The 20418-nt window shown below is 34.8% G+C and overlaps 1 protein-coding gene across 7 annotated transcripts in view; it reads left to right on the top strand.

The window, feature by feature from the left end:
* The window catches only part of scrib (scribble planar cell polarity protein), a 412544-nt gene that overhangs the window by 355206 nt on the left and 36920 nt on the right, over positions 1 to 20418 (top strand). For 5 of the 7 annotated variants that reach the window (XR_016303147.1, XM_089639515.1, XM_089639518.1 and 2 more), the window contains 13 exons: positions 4083 to 4288; positions 4762 to 4895; positions 5188 to 5269; positions 5419 to 5524; positions 6471 to 6568; positions 7147 to 7200; positions 7311 to 7403; positions 8252 to 8372; positions 8794 to 9146; positions 9729 to 9866; positions 10691 to 10975; positions 16794 to 16904; positions 17624 to 17803. Coding sequence is in view for 6 of the 7 variants with exons in the window: in XM_089639515.1 (XP_089495641.1) it covers positions 4083 to 4288; positions 4762 to 4895; positions 5188 to 5269; positions 5419 to 5524; positions 6471 to 6568; positions 7147 to 7200; positions 7311 to 7403; positions 8252 to 8372; positions 8794 to 9146; positions 9729 to 9866; positions 10691 to 10975; positions 16794 to 16904; positions 17624 to 17803 (1961 nt within the window). In the remaining variant the exon portion in view is untranslated. The remainder of the gene's footprint in view (positions 1 to 4082; positions 4289 to 4761; positions 4896 to 5187; positions 5270 to 5418; positions 5525 to 6470; positions 6569 to 7146; positions 7201 to 7310; positions 7404 to 8251; positions 8373 to 8793; positions 9147 to 9728; positions 9867 to 10690; positions 10976 to 16793; positions 16905 to 17623; positions 17804 to 20418) is intronic. The other 2 variants (XM_089639514.1, XM_089639517.1) reach the window with 2 other exon arrangements.

The following is a 20418-nucleotide window of genomic DNA, read 5'->3' as shown; positions in this document are numbered from 1 at the left end:
TGGTCAGTAATCGATTTACAATCACGTCAGAAATATGATGCAACTCTAGACTTTTTGCATTTTTGCATGATCTAACGAATTCCGTCATGATCCATAAAGTTCGCCCGCACCCAAATACAAAAAAAAACTACAGAGATTGTCTCATACGTCTTCATACGCTCATCTCCTGTTACAGCACGTAAAGGATGTAACCTTTATATATAGATCGAAAAACAAACTGTTTAAGTTGATTTAAGCCGTGATTTAAACTCAGGCTAATTCTATAATAATAGTCTCGAGGAAGTAAGTCCCGCCCGCCCCACGTTAAATTTGACATATTAGTGTTTATTTTTTCAGTCACCTTCTGTAACATAAGTTTTCACAGCTTCCTGCACCTTCATGAACTCCGGGTAAAAATAATATTATTATGTCTAGCACGCGCGTATCGAGAAACTTTCAAGAAACTTATTGTTTTGACAGATTTCTGGAATATATTTTATCTCGTTGAATGTTACGTATTTATAAATTAAGGCGATTCAACACTTCATGAAGCATTTTGAATCGAGCCGCTAACGGTAACACTCCTTATGTAGATGGCGATAAGGTTTAAAGTCCTGCTTTACATCAGCCGCCTACTTTTATTTAAGCAAGAAAAAAACGCCAAAAAGTGTGTTTTATTTTATTTTCAGTTCAGGTGAAATGTTTTAATTTTTCACGATCATTTTCTAAAGAACTCTATTTACCACATTATACAGTAAAACGATGACCGAAAATGGGTTCGAAAATAAGAGATTTTGAACTTTAAAGCAGTTTTTGTAGGCTTCTTCATTTCTAAGGCCAATATGTGTTCCACTTGCAGAATTTAAAAAATATTTCTAAGCCATCAAATTTTCAAACCAAAACACATGATTTTGCATTACTTCGTCGTGCTTCGCCTTAAACGGTTTTCTACTGATTTACTTCTAAATGCTGCTAGAAAAATGTCTTAGTCTGCACCTTGGTTAGGCTTCGAACATTGTTATGATGTTTAAAATTTGTTTATGGAGACTGCAGAACGAAGCCTATTTTCAAGGTTTTCAATATCCGTTACTATTTTATTACAATCGCTCATGTTCACCTTGACAAAAGCAAACGTGTACATATTCTTTCTTGTTAAATCTTTAAAAAAAGCAATACGTTCCTGCAGTCTTGCAACTAAAAATGTTTCTGCTTTCTTTCAAAAAATTTATTATCTTCTGGTAATCGTCTGCCGGTCTATTACGAAAATTTTACGAGTATCTGTTTTATTCGATTTAAATTTTCAGTAATTTCTCTAATCTGTATACATTCTTGCAAAATTCGCATAAACATTCTCTGCCGCAAGACTTTTACAACTCTGAAGAATGTTCGTAACAATCGTAATTTAGTTCACCTTTAAACATGCGATATTTGCTGCGTATTTCTATTATCACCATTAGATTGCTATCGTATCTACGTGTGTCGAGATCTCATTCATTTAGCAAGTTGTAAAGAAATCCTTGAACAATGCTAAAGAATTCCCAGTGCCGTTGGATGTTTTTCTACCTATGGACAAACATATTACTGTATTTACGGTGATTTTTTTTGCTCTGCCATTAGCCGTCAGGTATCTGTTAGGAATTTGAACAAATTGCTCAGAAGTTGCAAGAATTTGAGGTTAACCGTAGAAAAAAATGATGTAGACAAATGGAATGTGGCTACTTTTATTTAAATAAGATTTGTTCCTAAAGATCGGATAGAGATGCAGTGAAAATATGAATGAGTTGTGTATTTGTTTGAAGAGATTCTATTAATTTTTCCCTTCTCTAATGCAATATTCATTTAAAGCGTCCAATTCAACCACATAGTAAAGAAAAAGAAGACGCACACGGAGAGTGTGAAGCCTTCAACGTTTCTATTTTCAGTTATTGTTTTAATTTTTTACCATCTCGTAAGAATACGCAGCACTTAGCATTATTTATAAATTCGCCGATGTCTTATTGTCAGTGTCAGGTTTTCGTCTTTGGTGTATAATAATAAGTGATTTTTTAACGTTATTGGATTTAGAGCAAACCCACGGCACCTTAAAAATTACGATATTTTTCAACGGGACTGTATTTTAAAAATGCCTCATTACGGAAAGAACACCAGTTTGGCTAAACCAATTAATTTTGGCGCTTCCCACGTAACAGCTTTTCAGGTTAATTTCGGTATTTTTTCCGCTTGAATCGTCGCCATATTAATGTTTATATGGGAGCATTGTGAGTTATTGACCACATAATGAATAACGCCATGAATTACTCCGTGAATAATTGAAATTAGCTTATTTATATCGCTAATGACATATTTGTTTACCGTTGTGGTCGTATGAAATTTAAATCCTGGTACCGTTAAATAAGAATTTCTAGTGTTTTCTGTGATCTTTATTATAAAATCTAAAAATGAGATTAAAATCTTTTTTGTCTCAACATTTTTCGATAAGATTTTTTGTTTAGTGGTTGGAAGTAGAATTGTTTAATTGAAATAAATGGCTTTGGAAAAATAATTTGTATTAATCTGTGTTGATTAAAGTTTCTTTCCGAAATGACCTGGTGTCTTTTTGCGGAATTAATCTTACAATATCGCGACTCGCGACTGAGAAAAATACTATCATGCAATGAAAACTCAAGTTTTTTCTAATGTTTACTGCTGATACTTTCACCGCCTGTTCTCTCAGGCTGGTAGAGAATGAGGAAGTGTAATACTACATATTGTGGATTGTGACATTTCCATCGGAAAATAATATATCGATCTCGGATCACGACTCTCGGTAGCCGAGCTCACGATCCGTCAGACTTGGAATGCTTTCAGAAACCCAACTCTGATCCGGAAACATCACGCTAATTGAATTACATACCAATTTATTTATATTATTGACTTTTCTCAGGTTTTTCTCCTTTCTACTCCGAGTAGGCATTGAGAGCACTCGAGTTGGCAATTTGCAGTGTAGATACGCTGTAATTACAGACTATTTGACGTCGAGCTAGTGGAATCACATTCGTGCCAATAATAGTTACAATCTAGTTGGAAGTTATCGCATCGTTACTATTTAATTGGGCTGTCGGAAGTCGGAATATTGTACCTACTCTTTTATTTCGAGAAGCATAAGGATGCAACTCCAAAACACGCCATGTACAGAAGAATCGAAAACCTGTGTTTTTAGCAAATTTCTCGTTATTTCCACAATTATTTTAATTGATGATTGAAAAAAAAAAATTCTTTCTATAATTAAAAAAAAACATATTGGTTTTCGGCTCTCCTGAATGTTTCGTGTTTTCGAGTTGCGTCCGTAAGCTTCTCGGGTACAGAAATAAAAAAATCTTATTTTCTATGTATATATATCTACGAAATGACCCATTCATATTTTCAAAAATCAATATTTTTACCTCTTTAATGTGTAATAGAAAATAATAAAGTGAATTTCGCTATGTGAAAACATTTTTTTTTTCAAATTTGTAGATATTTATCTTTTATCGAATTTCGCAATTTTCGACTTCTTCTTAAACAAAGATGGCTTTTCCCAAATGAGTTTAGTTTTCTTATTTATAATCATGTTTAACAGTTGATTGAATTTGCATTTAAATATTGTCATGAAATATTGACCCTGACTGATTGTTCACTTAAAACTGTCTCACGAAAAAAAAATATTTTGGAGATATTTCTCTTTCTGAAAATTCTCCTCAATTGTTAAAGAGCTATATTGTTTTCAATTTGAAGAAGTTGATTTGGCGAAGTTTTATAACCTTTGATAAAATAATGATTTCTCTTCTCTTCTCAATCTCTTCTGAAGTTATGTTTAAGTCATATTTACTATGAAGTTCAAGGTACCATCATATTCTTTGTTAGGTTACTAAAAGTGGGCTTCCCTGGTTCCACGTTTTTGGCTCCTCAATTAATCAATCACATTTGAATATGATACTCAAACTCAAGGTGCACATTCTCTACCAGTTAATAAACCACATTCGACCATGTAGTTCAAGGTGCTATGTTCTGTGGCAGGTTCTTCTAAGTGTACTTTCCTTTTGTGAATCCCCTCAACTAACAATATGTTTGTTTGTTTGTTCCAGCCCACGATGGCCTGGACAACCGCTCCTTGTTGGAGCAGTCCCCACACCAGATCCAGCAGTACGAGATCCGCATCAGCCGCGCAGCTGGCGGCTTGGGGCTGTCCATTGCGGGCGGGCGAGGCTCTACGCCCTTCCGCGGTGACGACGACGGCATCTTCATCTCCAGGGTCACGGCCAACGGGCCGGCGCACAACGCGGGACTCAGGGTATGTCATACGTATCTTCTGCTTTTTTTGGTCTCCTGCTTAATGGTATCCCAGTTGATTTCAGTCCGCTGTCGTTAATTCCTTATTTCTCCCCCTTTCCATCTTTTTAATATGCGCAGTAGAATGTCCATTATTGTGGGTTTAGTACTTTTCGGAGATCGATTTCGTAGAATAGTAAATTATTCTATTTCAAAGACAACCACTATCATTACCTATAATAAACAAGATTAGGTAAGCTTGGCTTGTGTTGGCGCTAACAATAATTTTAAAAAATCAACTACGTGGATGTTTTTACCGATTTTTCTTGAATTTTTCGATTTTACGAGGAGTTCCACAAGGATCTGTTTTGGTCCTTTTAGTAAATATTTTTATTAGGTATTTTTCATATCATTATACATAAAATTCATCAATGTTTATCATCATGGTGATATTGCAATAATGTGGCTTCTAATTCAAATGATTTTTCTTTACAGGTGGGAGACAAGGTGGTCAGCGTGAACGGCACAGTGGTGGTGGATGTAGACCACTACTTCGCAGTGGAGGTTCTCAAAGCCAGTGGACCAACACTCATTCTCGTTGTTACAAGAGATACCCCTGCATCTACAAGGTAAAAACCTTTTTACTTCTCTGGTGTTTTGAAGTGCTTTTTTATTATTCTACTTTGGTGCAATCATTGTAATGGTGATAAAAACTTTTAATATTTCAATTTAAATTAAACTGCGCAGAATATTATGAATAGAAGTGTCAGTATTGATACTAATACATTATATTGTTATAATTTTTATGCTGGAGATGTTTTGTATATCAAGCATTTTAATTCAACAAAGCACATTTTTGATCCTTGCATTTGTTATGTTGATTGATTATTATAATAATAATGGTATTGTTTGACTTGACAGATCACACAGCCGGGCAGCGAGCGGTGCGAGTCACCAGTCCCTAACAATGGTGGAGAATCCAGTGTCACTGGAGAATGGACAGGTGTGCTTTATTTAATATGTACACACACACAACATACTTATAAACATGCCTTACAAACGCTTACAATAACAGTATTTGTTTTACTGGTTAGCACCTATAAATAATGTAAACTGTTGAATTCCCATAAAAATAATTTTGATGGTTTTTAGGTTATAATGAGCAAGAAGTTAAGTCCTCTGGTAATAGCCAATCAGTATGCGCAACAGGCTGAGAAGAAATCTACTCCTAGTCCACAATCAACTCCCCCACCTCAAGGTACAATATCAAATATTATTATTAACATAGTTCTAGGATGCAACCTGATCCTGAGCACACTGGATTTTAGTTGGATAAGTGGAAATTATATATTAAATAACAGTTCTGAAATGTATACCTGCAAAGAAAACCATTCCCCTTGGTAAACTTGCAGTTCTACATAATTTGTGTCTTAATATTTATGATTTCCAGTCCAGCATATCTGATGTAACCTACAAATCTCAATTATGTTATGTATCCTGTTGTCATACTGTAACGTTGTACTATTATGACATTAGACCAAAGTGTCAGTGGGCAGATGCTGGGATTAACAACTTCAATTGGCTTCATGGCTGAATTTAGGTTAAATTTGATAGATATGTCAATTACCATCATCAACATGATCATACCATGATCACTACAACCCTTCGAATACACAAATCGAATGTGGTATTCCCCTGTGCACTTTCCAGTCATCAAGTTTAGGCCTCTAAGCACTCCTTTATCCCGCAGACTCATTGTAGAGAAGCCTCTTTTGTGGTTGGCTACCTTCTATCCTTGCTAAGTGTTTCCCTCAATGGAGCCGTCCCAGTTTTGTAAATCTCAAACAATTAGTATAGTTTCTGGTTGTACCTTGTAGACTCAAGGACAAACCAATAAATGCTGTTGATTCTTAGTCATTCAAAAGTCAGATTCTAAAGAAAATTTTTGTCACGAAATCTTTCGGAATTTTATGAAAAGAAAACTTTTAAATAGCATGAAATGCTGAATTATCTAGTGTTTGTAATAATTTAAGTGCAGAAATTACCTATGCCTATCGCCAAAATCATGTAAAATCGTCCCCAAAGCACTTATAACTCTGTTATAAGTGACTTAAATTGCCGACTGATGAGCGATATTGTCCACTTTGGGAATCACGGTTCTAGGTTATTGCTGCTTGTGATTTGATGATGTTTTTACCTTACAGTGTACATGCAGAAGATCTTAGTGCACACAACTCTCATCAGGGATGGTCATGGACTAGGTTTCAGTATAGCTGGAGGAAAAGGCTCACCTCCGTTCAAGGTAAAATAAACTTTTATTTATTTTATACTTACTTTTCGAAACAATGATTAGAACAATAATGCTTGCATTCATTTGCAGCTCTCCACAACCTGATTTATATAATATTATTAATTTATAAGAATACAATAATATTTTTGTTGATTGTTTATTACAACTGCCGCAAAAAGAATTGTGTACATATTTTCGGCCACATAAGTTGACAAAAATATTTAATATATATTTTTATGCACGTGACATTTATAAAAAAAATTACATCTTCGGTTTGCTGCAAGAAGTCTTAACTTATTTTTTGCAGTGATATTTTGATGTAAACACTTTGAAAGTAGATTGTAGATCCTAGATTGCAAGACTTGCAAGACCACTAAATATAGCAGTGATCGAAGATTAAACTCGGCTGCGTTAGTGACACTGTTTGTTCATTTTAGCTAAATTTTAACTTGTTTGATTGGTGAAAGTAGCCATTAGTGACATCTTGCAGCAAACCAGCGATATGTACTGTACGTGTCATTTGAACATTTGTCTCGTCCTCTGTGATAAACTAATGGACTTATAATGAATATATGATTATAAATTGGCAGATGGATGAGGTCACAACTGTGGGAGATGGTATAGTCAAGTGGAAGGCTGAAAAGGTGAGGTCTAGTTCCCTTATCGGCCGCTTGTCACGTGTAAATGGAGGCTTATACAATTATAATTTTGATCTTATTTGGAACACTGTACTGACGAGTTATTTACTTTTCAGGATGGAAGTGAAGCGATCTATGTGTCTCGCATTTCAGCCGCTGGGGCGGCTGCTCGAGATGGTAAACTACAAGTTGGAGACAAAGTTGTTTCTGTAAGTAAATATCATTTTTGTGATTTAACCTTTACGTACTTGAAGGTAAAAATCATGCATCACCAGAAGTGAGGTCTATATGCTACCCCATATATCGTGGAGCAATCGTGTCTCCTGATATTCCCTTTTCAGTAACACTCGTGTATTATTTTTACTAGTAATTACAAATTATTTTTTACCTACAGTTTTAACCGAACATTGCCCACCTTCGCCCGGCACTAACTCAAAACAGTTAAAGGAGATGGTACAATATCAAGCGTAACTGGAATGTTTATTATTACAGCCCTTTCCAGTAAAATGCACCTTTAACGTCTGCACTCGCAGTTTGTTTGTGACGAGGAATTTTCAAAAAAAGGAATGGGGATCTGGGGAAAGGGAAAGTAATTTTGTCAGAATTGGATAGATATTATTTAATATATTAAAAGAGTTACGGGATAATTTTATTTTAAATGCAGATCCATTACTGAATAGTTTTTCTAGGATTACCCAAATTTTAGTGTATGTGATAAAAACAAATTAGATATTGCACAAAATTTTCGTTTGGGGGATGTGTATTACCCCACTCCAGTGTGCAAAGGTTAATGTTAAAAACATAATACGCACATTAAGTTCTCCTTTGTTGCTTATAGCACTTAATTATATGTGACAACGGTCTCTATCTTCAATGTCATTGATGTCAAGTTGGCCGCCACTAAACTCTGTCTCGGCATACACTTTTTGCATTATTCACATTCATACATTCTCTTCTCTTAACCAAATCCAACAATTTTCTTCATCTTAATTTGTTGTAGTTGATATTTTTTATATATTTACATATTTTGTTTGATTTAAGCCCTTTTTGTGAACAGATAAATGGAACAGAGATGGCGCATGCGCGGCACGAACAGGCAGTGTCCCTCCTCACCGGGCACGAGAGGTTTGTGCGGCTCGTCGTGGAAAGGGAAACGCCCGTCATTCCACAGAACTCCAGTAAGTTGGTTCACATTTATTTATACCTGCCTAAGTTAATAAAGCATGTTATTTGTCAGGATGGATTGCAATCTTTAGAACATGCGCATCTTATGGGAAAGCTGTGTTTGTTTTACTGGTATTTATGTGGAAGGTAATCTGAAGATGTAGTTGCATCGGTCCCTTTGTCACCGGTACACATCGGGGAAATCCGCCAAGATTAATATGTTATGTACCTACATATGTAAAAAGCTATAACGGGTGAGCTAATTCACTCCAAAATTCTAATGGCAACTCTCTGCGTGGATATTTGCAACATTCCATTACAATTATCAAGTATTTTATCTTCTGCTCTAATGTTTTCCAATCCCTTTAACTTTTTCTCATTTATTGTATGTAGGGTGTATTTTCATAAACTAAACTTTTATCAAATCCATTTCAGGCTATCCAACATACAGACGTTCCATGACCGAAGATGCCGTACTCCAGAAGGGGGGAATCCAGACCAACAACCTGACCACCACAAATCCCGTGGCCAACAATCAGTACAACACGCTGCCCAGCGGAAAATCCCAAAACCCCGCACAACTCCAGCAGCTGCAGCAGAATGCTGTGGGCCAACAGCCCATCGTGACCAGTCAGCTGCAGAACCAGGTCAACCAGCAGCAAAACTCTATAGCCCAGCCACAGACCTTGGCCGGTAGTCAGTCGGTTTTGAGCGGTGCTACTCAGCAAGTTCCAAACAATGTTCCGCCACAGCCTGCACCAAGAAGATTCTCCAGCTTGTCACCTGAGGTACTTTTATCAGCTTTTGACTGCATAAATACTTAATCATATTGTCGCAATATGTTAATCTACTATTGTAATGACTTTCTAAAGTGTTGCCTGCGAGTGAAGGAGTGAAGTAAAGGAGTGGAAGATACTCTCAGTTTCGTGGAGATCACCTCTATAATTATGAAAATCAAGAAATGTTGCATGAAATGTTTTTAGCTGTACAAGTTTTCTCAACATTCCCCAAATATGGACGCAAAAGTTCAAAGATTAACGCTTATGTTATGTTTTTCTTCTAGATACTGCTTTATAATTTTCCTCGTATAGTATTTTAAGATACTTACAAAAACTTACTTAAAAAATGAACACACTTTAAAAAAAACAAACTTGACCTGATTTATTATTCCTAAACAAAACCATGTACAATGTGACTTTAGAATGGGGTACCCCAGTAAGGTCACATTCTTTTTGACTTTTGTAAAAATTTATAAAATATTTATATAAAAAATTAATACAACAAAATCACCTTATCGATTGCATCAAATAATTATACATATTTTATTGATCTAAATTTCCGTTATTGATCTGATATCATGTGATTTCCAGAACACCGTCGGCATTCCCATTGTGGAAAACAGCACCAGTCAGGGGGCGCAGGGGGCACAGGGAGCCCCCAAAGTGAATAACCACATCCCCAAGAACGTGTCTAACTCCACCAACGAGGTGTTTAATGAAGACACACAGGTTTGTTATCAACCCACCCTATCCTAACTACAGTGTGAATGGGAATGCTTCCAGTTCTATGATAAATTAGACAAATTCATACTTACAGTCGACCATTTTATCTTACCATTTTTATACATAGTGATTGTGTTGAGTGTTGAATGTTGAATTTGTCTTATTTTCATTCCGGTCAGTTGTGATGGATGACTGTTTAAATTTAGTGTATTTATTAGTATTATAATAATTTTAATATTTCGTGCATTTCAATATTGTTACCTTTTAAATAATATTTAGATCTCGTCGTACCGCTGTAAAGCTTTCAATTTTGTCCTAACAAATTCTTTGTACAAGCATTTTTTTACAAACTTCAAAATTGGCATGATCCTCAAAGTTTTACTAATAATTCGTAGATTTCATTAAAAATTATTACCTAGAAACCTTTTTACTTTTATATCAAAATTATTGTTGTCATTTCGAATGAATTCCTATTGCATTTTATTACATCTCTCAATTATTATGCATGCATCCAATTTGTATTTGTAATTGTGGTAAGTTTATTATACGGCACAAAGGGGTTGAATCACAACATTTCAGCTTTTTATTGAATCATACCTCTATTAACAAAACAAAATGGTATTGCCATTCTTAATAAATACCTTCTAGAACCAAGTAGATGCCATTATGAAATCAATTATATGTACTAGAAAAATATTATGATAATAAGTTAATGTTTGGGTGACAATAGTAGATTCAGGTGTGATGCAGAATGTGAAAGCTTTGAAATATTGTGATTTGACTCCGCAATGCCTTGGAAACAATTGAACACGAGCAAGTCGCTTTGACAGCCCATTCCACGGCCGATCACCAATGAAGACTTCGTGGCCATGATCCCGCCGCACTTCAAGGGGGGTCCCCTGCCGTTGGCAGCCCCTGTGGCCCCCTCGGTGCCCCCCCCGGGAGGGGTCACCGTCACGGTGCAGCGGGGGCCCCCGCCGCCCCCTGAGGTGCCTCTGCCGCCCTCTCCCACTGCACTGGGCCTGGTCACGGAGACCATCACCAAGTCCACCTTCACCGAGACCACTGTCACGCGAGTCACCGACAACCACCTGGAGGAACCGCTGCTCAGCGAGGTATGATTGTGGTAGAGGGCAAGCCAGACAGACAATAAAGTGACATTTCTTTTCACCTTCTCTGAAATCTTATTCATTGCCAGATGTCGATGCTATGGTGACCCGTTATAATACTGTCATATGTAATACATATTTGGTCATATAATGCAAGATCGATTGATGGATTGACAAAAGTATTGTAGATAATCATCGATATATTATAATAACAATAAGCCTTCTGATAACTAATTTCAATCTAAAAATAATACCACCTAAGAGTAATTTCATAATACTTCCAAAGCCTACATAATAATAATGCATGTTCCCCACAATATAAAACAGAGAACAAAATCATCATATATGCATAGGAAACCTGATCAGCATATCAACACAAGATATGAAGATGAACTTAACAATCCAACTTGATGTAGACTTGTTGTACAAGCTTCTAAAGTTGTATACGAAACCAGCGAAGAGAGTTTATTAGTCGTAATACTCATTAGATTTAGATTAGCGGGTACAAAGACATCAGAAAGTTTGCTTGCAATGACTGTAATACCTTTCATTTTTTACATTTCTTAATAGACTGTGCTCAAACTATCTTAAAGGTATAAATATTTTTTGTATTCAGATAGTTGATTACATTTTCAAAAATGAAGTCCATGATAGGTACCCTCTAAAAGGGAAAATGCTATGCACAATGCAATCTAAATACCGCAATACAACGCAAGAGCTTTTTCATAAATGTGCATGTGAACCAAATTGAAATTTAATTGGCAGATGTAGCAGTGTCCATCATCAGGGCACTTCTGCCCTGATGATGAACACTGTAATGCTGTCCGAAACGTTGGCTAAAGAAGCTTAATTACCCAAAAATAAATCACGATAATACAGAAAAGATTCACCATTTAAAACTATGCACAATCTATACTTCTCAATTATTATTAACTAAAGGCGTAAACATGCCTAAATAAACAGTGTTATTGTCCCTGTTGATTTTCCAATAGCCGTTTTATAACAGTTTTAGCCTCCCTTGAGTAAACTTGAAAGATTACACAGAAATAGGGAAAATTACATGGCGTCACGAAACTCCTTTAATATTCAATTGATAAAAATAAATTTTTGCTAAGGCCAACATATAGACAATACCATACTTGATAAAGAGACATTTTGATTTTCAAAGGCAAAATGAATGTATATGGTCACTGCAATTCTTCAACTCTGCAAATGCAGGGCTTCAGCTCAACAGGGGTTAAATGAGCACTGCCTTAATTATTTTCCTAGTTCCAAAATTTTGAGTCACTTTATTTACTGTCTTTTGTTTTTATGTAGGCATTTGGTTGTGGAATTATTTATTTTTAAAATTTTAAATTAAATTTTTCATCAATTTAATTTTTTTATTTTTATATTATTGAGATAGTGACTAAACATATAAAACCTTTTTTCTTAAATTCCTTTAAGTGTTATCTATCTATCTCATTACAGTAGAACCCCGTTAATTCGAACCCCGATAATTCGAAAAAACGCGTAATTCGAAATTTTCGAAAAAAAAATTTCCGCTGAAAAAATTTTTCATACAAATTTTTTTTTAATTCGAAATTCGTTAATTCGTAATTCGAAATTTATTTTTGTCCGCGCACGAAAATTTGTTCGTGTAATTCGAAAAAATTTGATTTTTGCGAAAATAAATCATAATATTTCGTAAATCTGAATCTAAAAGTCAGCCGTGGCGGTAAAACGCCGAAAAATGTATTTTTACGTGGTTATACATCGTCCTAATTAGTATTATTATTTTGTAAATCTGAATCGATTTACACTGGAATGTCGTATTTTTTCAAATTTATTTCGAATATCCGAGTTTAAAGGGCCGAGAAAATACATTTTACGCGGATATATGTCGTAGTTTTACGAGTTTACGCCAAATATCTGCATTTAAAGGGTCGGCCGCGACGAAACTCGGCTGCGTAATTTCGATTTACGCGTAAATATATCGTATTTCATCACCGCGACGGAAATCCGCCGCGAAATTTCAATTTACGCGGAAATATATCGTATTTTTACTAACTTTACTTCGAATATCCGCGTTGAAAAAATACGGCGTGACGGAAATCGGCCGAAAAATTTCGATCCATGCCGAAATATGACATATTTTTACGAATTTACTTCAAATATCTGAACTTAAAAGGCCGGCCGTGACGAAAAACTGCCGACAAAATTCGATTTACGCGGAAATATATCATATTTTTACGAATTTATTTCGAATATCTGAATTTGAAGAGCCGGCCGCGACGGAATACCGCCGCGAATTCTCGTTTTACGCGGGAATATATCGTATTTTTACGAATTCAAATTCAGATATTTGAAATAAAGGGCCGGCCGCGACAGAAAATTACCGCGAAATCTCGATTTACGCGGAAATATATCGTATTTTTACGAATATCTCAATTTAAAGGGGAGGCCGCGACCGAAATCGGCAGCGAAATCTCGATTTACGCGTAAATATATAGCATTTTTATGAATTTATTTCGAATATCTGAATTTGAAGGGCCGGCCGCGACGGAATACGGCCGCGAATCCTCGTTTTACGCGGAAATATATCGTATTTTTACGAATTCAAATTCAGATATTTGAAATAAAGGGCCGGCCGCGACGGAAAATTACCGCGAAATCTCGATTTACGCGGAAATATATCGTATTTTTACGAATATTTCAATTTAAAGGGTAGGCCGCGACCGAAATCGGCAGCAGAATCTCGATTTACGCGTAAATATATAGCATTTTTACGAATTTATTGCGAATATCTGAATTTAAAGGGCCGGCCGATACGGTAATCGACCGCGAAAATAAAGAAAAAAATTGGTATTAATACGAATTTACAACTAAAATACCACCCGGATTTGAAGAGGCGGCCGAGAAAATCGATTTTCGGCGTTTTTTTTTTTTTTTTTTTTTTTTCATAAAATTTCGAATTACGTGGGAATTCGTTAATTCGAAATTTGATTTTTGATGTCCGCTGGATTTCGAATTAACGAGGTTCTACTGTATAATTCAAATTGGTGAAAAAAAATTACAATAATAATTAGAATTATATTATAATAACTTATAATGTAGATTGTATTCATCACATCACAGTATTTAGAAAAGTAAGCTAGTAACATCATGGTGGAAAGTTGTTTTATTACTTACCTAATTATTCTATTCTACACATTTCTTCTCATACAAACTCATAATCAATCATTAACAATTTACAAAAAAAACAATTTTGCATCAGCGCTTGAAAATTAATATATTATGAACAAAATATAATTTAATTTATCATCTTTCTTTCAATGGACGGTAGAAAATGTTTATCAATGTATTTCTGAATGCTGTCCTATTTTTAAATAAAAGTGGAAATTAAACCACTTTCCGACATCTGATCAAACTGAGTTGTTGTCGTTGACAATACATTCTATCAACTTTTGGTGGCAATCACACGCACAAACATTGACACGTATGCATTTCTCTGAAATTAGATGACATCACAGCAGTCCTAGTCCTACCCAATTGGGATTTGGCGCGTTAGTGTGGTTGACTTCAGTCCCTGGGGAGGAAGATTCAATCCTTGGTCAAAAATAATAATAAAATTCTTTGAAATTGGCTACTAGCCTGCCCAACTGGTTGAAAATTGAAAATAGATGTGTTATTAAAAAAAAAAAATTTTACGTGTTGATTTTTTTGCAATGAATCTTTTATAGAAAATAACATATGTTCATTTAATTAAAATCAAAAAAAAAATTAAACACAAATTTGTAATTCTTGAAAATGTGAATTTAACAACACCTTTACATAAATTGTTTGTATTTGCTTTCCTTTCAACTGACTAACCTTCACATAATTATGTAAATTTGTATTAACACCATTGGTCCTAAAACTGTTTATGGAAATGTTATTGTTGCATGATGGAATTTGGTTCTGGTTAAGGTTTTCCCCTGTCTCTCTCTCTTACAAGTTAATCCAACATTATTTTAGTTTTTGGTGACCCACCCTTATTATATAGTTGGCCCTGATAGCACCTACTTGAACAGATTGTAAGCTATATTTGATCAGTAATGTTAAAGTTTTTACACCATTTTATTATGAATATATTTTTAAATGTTGAATACACTTTAATTTCGATTAATTGTTTTGCTAAATCATTATTAATGTTTTTGTAACTACATTAGTAATTTATTTAAAACATTGTTCAAATCTAAATATATACTTATATTATATTGTATTTTATCTGTAGATTGATAAATGTCAGCGTAATAGTGGCCTGATTGAATATAATCTCACTGGTCATCTATGAGCATATTATAAAATAATAATTATATAAGTCAAGCACTTTGTTTTCAGTAATAAAACACAGTCTTTGTAGAAGATCTCTTTTGTAAAATAAATCTACCGAGGACAACATCTTTCTCAATCGCATAATCAATATGTGGATCAAACAAGTGTTATTTTTACCCAGTTTGAGTTTCAAACATTAATTTGGTTTGAGTTTCTTTGTATTAACTCTATTCCTAGAGATGCTAAACAGAATCCTAGACAATTTCTTCCATCTCCCATCCTCTGTCAAGCAAAGCCAAAGTTCTAGTTGAGCGTTGTTTGTTTGGACTTAACCAACTAAATGGGAATCAGAACAATAACAATTCCAGTAATGTGGCATGCCAATTATGTGGTCATTATTTGCATCTTGAATGAAATTGTCATCATTCATTATTACATATTCATTGTTTTGTTTGGATTAATCAATTACACAAACTACCATGATTGTTTTGTGAAATAACACTTGGCCCAATCCTCACATCGGCGATGGGAAAATGTTGGCTGCTCAAACGAGGTACGGTTTATTTGCCATTTTCTCTAAGGATCACACAAACACTCTAATCCATGCATTTAATTACCTACAACCGTAACTAATAATGGCTTCTCTTCTTCATAGATGGCAAGACAAAACACATTTCTCAGTGATCATATTCTAAGGATCTCTTACCAGTGGATTTTACCAAAGTCATCAAAAAAAATAAAGAGAAGAGAAACATTTATTTTTTTGTTAGAACCCGAGTTTTGGAAGATATTATTTTTAATTAATTTTCTGCTTTCAATCTTAGCAAAATTAACAAATAGATCATCGCAGACGCCAAATTAATTTTCATTCTGTCCATTTTTCTTACTGTTTCTTCCTTTTGAAGTTCTCACTCAAGCACTTTCCGGCTGTAATAATTAAATGCATGGCTACCTAAGTTTCAGCTCAACCACGTGATGAAATAATTGGCTGGCAACACGGAAGCTTCTCACATCTCACGGAGCATGCAATAATTATTATCAAAATTTCAAACATTGTGTTATGTTCCTAATTTCTGAATCATATTAACTAATTTCAGTGACATCAAATATTTGTATCATATGGATGAACTTATTTACCTCATCATTAGAATGTACATTTTTTTTTGTTCTTAATATGTACCATTTGAATTATGTAAAAATTTAACATAGACAACCATTAGGAAGTGTAAAAACTATAGCATGAAATATGTATTATGTACATAATATACTGTGAGCGTACAACGATAAGTGATGAGTCAAAATCCCTGTCAAACTAAGGCCAAAGTCCTTTACATAGACACAATCTTACAGCTCTCATAAACGATTTTGATTTCAATTTTTAACGAAGTAATTTAATTTTATAAAATTGCAATAATATATTTTTTTAAACTTACCGCATTGAAGCTTGCTTACATACAAAATCTCACTTTGGTTTGATAAATTCTAATGCCGTTCGACATCATTTTACCTTGAATTGTTTACTCCGCAGGATGTGGTGCTTTCAAAGGAAGGAGGATCTCTTGGCTTCAGCATCATCGGAGGCACTGATCATTCCTGCATTCCTTTTGGTGTCAAAGAACCGGGGATATTCATATCTCATGTGAGATAATCTTACCTAATTGTCATTTTTATATATACAGTAGATAATCCGAACTAATGCAAAACAACACGTGTTCGAACTCACGAAGCATTGGGATTATAGTATGTTAGGATGCGTATAAACAAGCGAGCCGAACTGCCGAGCTGAAACACGACTTTTGGGAAAGAAATGAAGCAACTGCAAATGGCGCAAAATGCCGCTTGCGTTTGCTTCGTTCCTTTTCCGTAATTCGTGGCTCGGTTTGCGCGTTTTTTCGTGTCTATACTCAGAATTAGATATTAAAAATTTTATGAAACACCTGTTTGCTTAGGAAAATTACATTTAATGAACTTCTAAATCACAAAACACATTTACTTAGTCATGAACTGATATATTTTAGTCTAGCGGGTTATTTATCCCGCCACTTATACAGCAATTATGTACTATGGTTAAAGTTTTATTTTCTCGGATTGGCATAGGATCTATGTTTATAACCTAAAATGCCATGGCACATAAGTGCAGTACAGAGTAGTGTGGACACGGCGAAAACCATTGCGTTAGCGGCTTCGGTATAAGGAGAGAGGGGTCCTTTGGCAGTTCGGATTACAGTGACATTCAGATTAGGCTGGGTACCGATTATTCACGCTTTACTGCAAAAAAAAACCGCTGCAAAACACTGCACATAATCTAGTATTGAGAAATATCATCCAATTAAACAAACCTAAATATTACCTTTACAGGTTGTTCCCGGTGGCGTGGCGGCGAAATCAGGCAAGTTGCGTCTTGGTGACCGCCTGCTGAAGGTCAACGGCAAGCTGCTGGTTGGCGCGACTCACAGTGATGCAGTGCAGCTATTGCTGCAGCCAGCGCCACAGCTCACACTCACTGTGAGGCATGACCCACTGCCCAGGGGCTACCAGGTACGCACACAACATTGAACCAAACTTGAATAATTCATGTTTTACATAACGTCAACTTAACTAACAAACCTCCCTGGTAAAAAAAAAATAGCCGAAAAACCATTTAACCTTTGGAACACCCAGATCCTTTTTGAGGGAAATCAAAAATTAAATAAAATATGAACTCTAAAGTGTTTCAAGTTTCACTTTCTCATGGTATACAGGTATAAATTGTATATCAAAAATTCCAGCTAGGGCGATATTCCAATGCCAACAACACATGAATTGTCTTTCAGCGGGAAAAAATTCTTTTAACTGGTGCACAAACGGTTTTCCAAAGGTTAATAGAGAGTTATTTTGCCTTCTCAAATAAAAAAAGTTTGTGAATTCACATACAGACAACAGTAGTTCACACAATTTTCAATTTCTTTGACTTTAATGAATAGTTTGTCCAAATGTGATTATGCAGTTTGAAAATGCAAGCTAACAATACACATGTTTTTAAATTTTGTTTTGTAATTAAAAATTGTTTTTAGGGAACTCAAAAAATCTGAATTTTTTACTCCAGTTTAGATTGAGAGATCAATTAATATTCTCATTATAACACATTTTATGGATTTTAGATGATTCTGACCATTAAAAAATTACGGCACATCAATCTATGTCTAGAACATATTATACTGGGTGGCCACAGAGCTTTGAAAAACAGAAATTTAAAATAAAATTTAGATAAAACGAAATTTTATTTAGATTTGTCATATTTTGTGCAAATGTTAATTTATTAAAATGAAGATACTTTGTTACATTATTTGTAAGTTTTGGATTTCAATTGTACATTTTGTAATCATTTTTCCCTGAAGCAAAATGAATTCTAAAAGATCAACCGATCTGTCTGAAAATCCTAGAATTTTCATGGATTTTTGATATCTGTTTTCTGCAGCTACCCTTTTATTATGCACTGCACTAAAATTTACTTATTTTTTAAAATAACTTTTGCTTCACCATTGAAAATAATAATATTTTTCATTTAAATTCTTTTAGAAATAGATTATGCATATAAAGCAGAAGAAAGTATTGAAGAGTGAAATGAAATGATAATATATAATTAGTTAAAGGACTCTGTACATGGTTGAAAGGGAAATATTCTGATGGCAATGTTTCTTTTGTTTGCGCTTCCTCACTCCGCACACCGCGCTTTACTAAACTACTCCCTCAGGACGTTGTGATAGAATGTGTACAGACCGCAGTAAGTGACACGGAATGGCCCCCACATGTGTTGTAAAACTGTGCTTCCAAACACCCAAATGCTTGCTCATCTTATTACCGACTTTTCCTTATTTCATTGTGTCATCTTCCTACTTTTCTGTTCTTTTTCTGTAACAGATTTTTTTTTTAATATCAACTACACACAATTAAATACATGATCTTCTTTGGGGATGCATGGAAAGTTCTTAACAGAGAGAAATAAGAGAATTTGGCTATTGAATAGTAGGAATATAGTAATACTAGATGTAGTAGGATATAGGAAACCCAGAAGCCGACAAATCATTCCACAACTGAGAACCAACCAAAAACAAACCACTGTGGCAAATGTGTACCGTTGCCAAATGTTGGGCACACCAACCAACCAACCACCAGCGCAACAGTGCAACAGTGCAACAGTGCAGTGCCGAGAGTTTTTTTTTGTCACTAGAGTAAAACCCCGATAATTTGAAATCCATGGGACATCAAAAATCAAATTAACGAATTCCCACGTAATTCGAAATTTGAAATTTAAATTTAATTTTCAGGTAATCAAAGTAAATTCGTAAAAATACAAGGTATTTCCGCGTAAATCGAAATTTTGCAGTCGATTACCATCGTGGGTTGTTGTTTAATTCTGATATTCAAAGTAACGTAAAAATATGTCATATTTCCATGTAAATCAAAATTTCGCCGCTGGACCTTGAAATTCAGAAATTGTAAATTTGTAAAAATCTCTAAACAGTACAAGATAAAATCGTTATCCGCGTCTGTTTGTTTGTGCACTTAGTTCTTCTAATCTACCCAACGGATTTTGATAGGGTTTTCACTATCATTTAGAGAATTTCCTTCGGAAGGTTTATTTATATAACACATACATATTATATATATAGAAAGTCAATGTTTTGTAATCAAGCCGTGAAATATATTTTCAGGCGCTTACATTACTAACACTGGGTAAACCTTACTAGGTACATCAAAATAATGTAGTACGGAATTGTATATCTTTAAAAGGCCCACAGAAAAGTGCTCGATGGTATATGTCTATCGCCTACCCAGCAATGCCGGGTACACGTCAATATGTCAGTATTTTTCAAATTACACAAACTAATTTTCGTGCGCGGACCAAAATAAATTTCTAATTTAAATTAAGAGATTAATTAAATGAAAGAAGTTGGTAGAGCTGTGCCCCGGTAACGCGAAGGATCTGGGTTCAAGTCCCAGATGTGAATCTGATTTTTCTGTTTCAAATTTTCTTTTAAAAATCTCTAAAATTATCTTAAAAATTTAACTAAAAAAACGTTTTATATGAAAAAAAATTTCTGGGGATATTTTTTTGGCAAAAAGTTCTTCAAATTGTCGTAGTTCGAATTAACTGTAGCAGTTATTGCAAC

Source organism: Hesperophylax consimilis, chromosome 14 (assembly GCF_061612785.1).
Source record: "Hesperophylax consimilis isolate HC1 chromosome 14, BYU_Hcon_1.0, whole genome shotgun sequence".
Lineage (NCBI taxonomy): Eukaryota > Metazoa > Arthropoda > Insecta > Trichoptera > Limnephilidae > Hesperophylax > Hesperophylax consimilis.
This window is presented reverse-complemented; position numbering and strand designations above follow the sequence as displayed.